Source organism: Epargyreus clarus, unplaced genomic scaffold, assembly GCF_041222505.1.
Source record: "Epargyreus clarus isolate Ecla_fem2 unplaced genomic scaffold, WU_Ecla_fem_2.2 ptg000015l, whole genome shotgun sequence".
Taxonomy (NCBI): Eukaryota; Metazoa; Arthropoda; class Insecta; order Lepidoptera; family Hesperiidae; genus Epargyreus; species Epargyreus clarus.
In genome coordinates this window covers 6005742-6011079 of record NW_027332223.1, presented here as the reverse complement: position 1 = coordinate 6011079, position 5338 = coordinate 6005742, and the positions used below count along the sequence as shown (strand labels likewise).

At 39.0% G+C, this 5338-nt stretch overlaps 1 protein-coding gene across 1 annotated transcript; it reads right to left on the bottom strand.

Annotated features, from left to right (window-relative positions):
• Positions 1-9: 9 nt before the first annotated feature.
• LOC140747697 (transcription factor glial cells missing 2) lies at positions 10-5111 on the bottom strand. Its single transcript, XM_073080240.1, has 4 exons — positions 4889-5111; positions 2092-2414; positions 1518-1862; positions 10-910 (listed from the first exon to the last, which is right to left on the bottom strand). Exons 1-4 carry the CDS (start codon positions 4897-4899, stop codon positions 225-227), a joined length of 1365 nt encoding a protein of 454 aa, XP_072936341.1. The 5' UTR covers positions 4900-5111; the 3' UTR covers positions 10-224.
• Positions 5112-5338: the final 227 nt, after the last annotated feature.

The window sequence follows — 5338 nt, the reverse complement described above, 5'->3', positions numbered from 1 at the left end:
TGCGTTTTATTTTATTATATCAGCGTTCAATTTTGAACTAACAATCATAGAGAAGCCATTGCTTATGCCAACTCTACCATTTTTATACATCGAAGGAACAATATCACTTTTTTCGTTTCATACTCTCTTAAACAATATTTTTGGGACTTTTCTTAAACATTACTTATAAACCTAAGAAGATATTTACAATTTACAATTTTTAATACAACCTACGGTTAATAACATTATAATAGGGCACTAAATGCGTTCATACCCTGGGAATGTTGAACGTCATAATATTGTTTGGACTCCGGCATGTCGTGGGCGGTAAACGCACAATCTGAATAATTCCACGCTTGCATATCTACATTGTTTTGAGCACAGTCTTCACCATATCTATAGTATCGTTGTTCTTGCGTTTCCATTATTGGGGAGTCCCTTGTATTGTCGATCGGGTAATATTGCGCTTCTTCTGGATAATACATTTGATTCGTGTACGCTTGTTGCTCGCAATATGCCTCTGCTTGTTGGTAGCTGTTGCCAAATAACTCCGGTGAAGGGGTGTCGCTGGATTCTGAGCCGCCAGCGGCGCGTTGCCATTCCAGCCAGTAGGAGTCTTCGGGTCTAGAATTGTCGCAGTTGAGGTCTGCGAACGTCGGGGGTGACTCGAGGGTGTTCTCTTCGATTGGGAAGTCTAAGCGGATGGGTTGGTCCAACTGGAAGATTTCTTCTGGGTGGAATATGTCATCGGCTGGAAGCCCTGTAGGATCGTAAGCTTGTTGTTGGGGCAGCGTGGGCGCAGGGGGTACTGTCGGTGCGTACGTGTTGTATGATTGGTTTTCGGTGAGTGTCCACGTAGACATGTAGTCAGGAGTGGGGTCGCCTCGCCATCTGCATGTGCATTCGAATGGGCCACAAGTGCAGGTGAGCGCTGTTTAAAAAAATAATTAAGTTAGAAAACTCAACATTATCTGCTAATTGTTTGTCAATTCTAGATCGTTCTAGATCGTTCGTTTTCAATATTAATATTCTAATGAATAATATAAATCGGTGAATGTTGCGTTGATTTCGTAAAGCAATCAAAACTGTACCTATACATTGGTACATTTAGACGAATATATCGCTCGACTACTAAAAAAAATATATCATCATCAACCCATTAATGTCCCACTGCTGGGCACGGGTCTCCTCTCAGAGTGAGAAGGATTAGGCCATAGTCCACCGCGCTGGCCAAGTGCGTATTGGTAGACTACACATACCTTTGAAAACTTTTTTTTTTTTTTAAGATTTCTCAGGTATGCAGGTTTCCTCACGATGTTTTCCTTCACCGTTTAAGCAAGTGATAATTAATTTCTAATACGCACATAACTTTGAAAAATCAGAGGTGCGTGCCTGGGATTTGAACCTCGGACCCCTCGAGCGAGAGGTCGAGTTTCTTAACCACTAGGCTATCACTGCTACTGATAGTTTCTTAACCACTAGGCTATCACTGCTAAAAAAAATATATAATTGTAAATTTATATGCGATTTAGACTCACCTCTTTGGTTGTCGGGAATAAGTGGCGGTGGTTGTGCGTGAACGTGGTTTATTTTCTGAGACATTTGTTTGTCAGGTTTCACGGTGAGAATTTTATCCGCAATGGCCGCTTCTCGTGCTAGTATTAACGCTAGGCCTCGTACTCGTCTGCCGGCTCCGAGGGATCTCCTGACTTCACTGGCGCCCTTGGCTTCTGGTCTGGGATGATCATGGGCTCCCTTCGCTTGAAAGAAGATAGCGTGCTCTGTGTGTCGCCAGAAGTGTGTGACTGGGTATCCGCAATGCCCACGGCATGGTTGGACTTCTAGACGACCTCCGTTACACAGACGATTCGGACATGGTTTGCCTATAAAAGAATGAGGTGCTTAGAATTGTTTAAATTAAAGTTTTTGTGTATTTACTATACTTATTTTATCTTGTTTAATTTAATTAGAGCATTTCAAGTGTGAAGAAGTAGCAAATAGCTAACAATAAAATTGACAAATCTACCGTACTGCAAACGTGTGACATTTGCTTTTTGCTTTTGCAATGCTACCATACAATAATCACAAACTCATTTATTAGGTTGCAATTACCTTGTTGCTTTTTCCTCGCTTTATCGCAAATCGCCGGTCGCAAGTGCACTCTGGTGCCGTCGGGCAGGCGACATCTCGTGGAGCACACTAGGACACCGAGACAGCTCTTCTTCAAGATATGAACGTTGTGGTTGTTCGTGTTCCGCATTGCCCAGCCGGAGGCGTGCCTGCGAGCCTCCTCGCAGCCCGGGGGGTAGACCCTGCGCACGTGGCCGTCGCACCACTCGCCGAATGAGTCGAAACTCGACACCCTGGGCACTACCGCGTCGTTGATGTCCCACTCTGGTGTCGTAGGTCCTTCTGACATGTCCGCTCGACTGGTGCTGCAAATAAATAGTTGGTTAGCATGCTTCATAATAAGTAGTTGTGGTTGGTCCTACAGGTTTACTATTTTCTAAATAAACGTTGGCGGAAGTGATGCTCAAAGTTGCGGCTTTATGTCAGTCTCCATTTACGGAAGGATTATTAGTGTCTCTATATTTGAAATGGATTGATCTAAGAATATTATTATTACCTACTATATACCGAACTAAAAATCTTAATGTGTGAGTTTTTTTTTAATTATACACGATTGTTATGACGATCTTTTTGTATGAGTTAGGTACACGTCGTCTCTACACGTAAATAAATATGTAAAAGAATACATTATCTCTGTGTCTAATATTCAACTACACAAAAACCAATACTTAATTCCAGCTTCAAAATTCAGAAGTTCTGCTAATCTTTCCGATTTCAAAGCAGACGCCGCGATGACGTAAGACCTGTCCGACAGCGGGAAAGCTCGCTCCCCTCACAAAGCTCTTGTTGAGCCAATTGTTACAAAATTGCCTTCTAAAGGGGCTGGCTCCGTCTTAATTGGACGAAACGAACCGAACAAACGTACAGAGGTAAGACGGATAGGATTTTAATAAAGGGAACGATTCTATTTTTACTTACTTAGTTCCTACAAATTATCGTTTTTAAAACGAGTAGAAAGTACCTTTAGTCTATAAATCGTCCTGGACGTGATTTTACGTTAACGGAAAATTAAATAGTGGGATATGTTAATTGTAAATTTTGCAAATCTCCTTTCATTCATTATGTTTGTATAAGTACCTAATATGGATTATTTTAGTTATTCAAATATTAAGTGATGTATGTGTCTAAGATAGGTAATTGGTTGTCAAGGATTTGTTATGTGTCTGATGAGGTATTCATTTTAGTTAGTAGGTTTAACAAAAAAATTAAGAAGATTATCGGATAAAAAAATAAATAAGAAGAAATTATATGATGCAATAAGATTTTTCTTTAAGTTGCGAGTGTGTTCCTGTACCTATTTGTAGAGCTGTTGGGAACTTTAATAGGATTATGGATTAGACGGCATAAGAATACAATTCTTTTACAACAGGTGATTATAGATTTGGCGTTCTTACGGTTGTGGCTAGTATTTTATATAGTGGTTAGATTGGTTTGTTTAGATTACACCTACCGAGCAGTATGTAGGTTACCTATCCTAAAAAGACGATTTTAGCCATTGCAGTACCATCTACTTAATTAAGGAAATTATAATATAAATTCTATCAGATATTTATTAGTCCATAAAATGAGTACCTACCTAAGCGTAGGTACTACTCTATCATTCAAAATATTTAGGAAAATTTGGAAAACTAATATTTACCAACTTTTATTTATAATCTACTTTTTTGTTGCCTTTGACCATGATCTATAAGATTTAGTAAAACACGTCTTCGATGTAAGGCGTTTAATAACACTATTTCTTTTTTATAGCTGACTAAATATCGTAACGGTTCCAATAAGTTTCAATTAAGATCAATTGACGTCCCCTAACACCTTCCTCGACCTACCCCAGCGTGGTAACTTCGCTACTCAACATGGTTCTTTATTAAATAACCGTTGATAAATGATTTCTACGTCATAGATCGACTTGTACGAGGTTAGTCGGAAGAAGTCTGAGTATCGGCGTAGCTCTAAAGTTGTTAATAATTCCAATATGAATTAATGGTCTAGAGTCTGAAATTTGTCGGTGATAATAGAAAGATCCTCCTGCTTATTAAATCATTTTTATTTTCTTGCCTATCTTAAATGGGAGTCAGGACCTCCTAACGCCGTCTTATATACCTACACCCACGAGTGTGAGTCGGCACCTACTAGTGTGATGAATAATGTAGAGTTAACATATGTAGATAGGTATTAATTATCAATCATTTTTAAGACTCACAGAACAATCGAAAAGCCTTCGATAAATACACAGTCTTGTAACATTACGTAGATAAACATAGTAGCATTTAAATATTAAGAAGCCAAAAAGAATAGAAGGATACGGCGGACACATACAGGATTCCGTGTCAGATCGCTTGTCTGGCAACTATCTGAATGATGAATTTAGATTTCTAGAATTTAGAATCTGGGTGTGATTCCTCCTCCTGATTATGTGATTTTGTAGCAAACACAATGCAGGGTAACCTCATCTGAGGCTATGAATATAAAAAGAGTAAAAGCGTCATTAGATTTTCTTAATTTTCGTCTTAAAATGGGTACCTAATATTTCAAGTTCAAATATAAATTGATCGATTATTGTGTAATGATATTGTTATAATGGAATCCATTCCATTATACCAATCCAACTACCTCCAGGTAGGTGCACCCATTCATTACTATTGCAAGAAAGAGAAAGAAACTCAAAAAAACTCGTAGGCCTTCAAAAATAATATTCGTAGTAAAAATATTAATGTCTGAGAATTTTGTTAACGGAAGTGTGAGTTAAAATATGACAATATAACAGGAAAAACATACTTACAGGACAACCATCTCCGAAAAAGCAGCAGTCAAAAGCACAGATATATTCCTTTTCTAGTTTTGTAACAAATTATATAAAACAGTCACAGTCCGCCACTACAATCACTGATAGTCTCTTCATAGACGAACTAAATAAAATATTGTTGTCGGTACAAAAGTTCGCGTGGCGTGTGTAACACACGCATCGAAAGCTCACAGCTCACTGACTTTAACAACAAAAATAAACATGGGGTTGATTTCCCCCACCGTTCTCTACGTGGGCCACGGTAGCCTACCAATGGAAATGCAGGACTTACTCGTCGCCGCCTCCCAGCCAATCAGTACCGCGAGCCGGCACGCCAATAGCGGTTTTCCGAATTTTAAAGTTAGTATTTTCAGGAAAAATCGCGTTGGGAAATTTCAGTGACACATTGTATTTGTGCTGTACTGATATGTACATGCGATATCACTT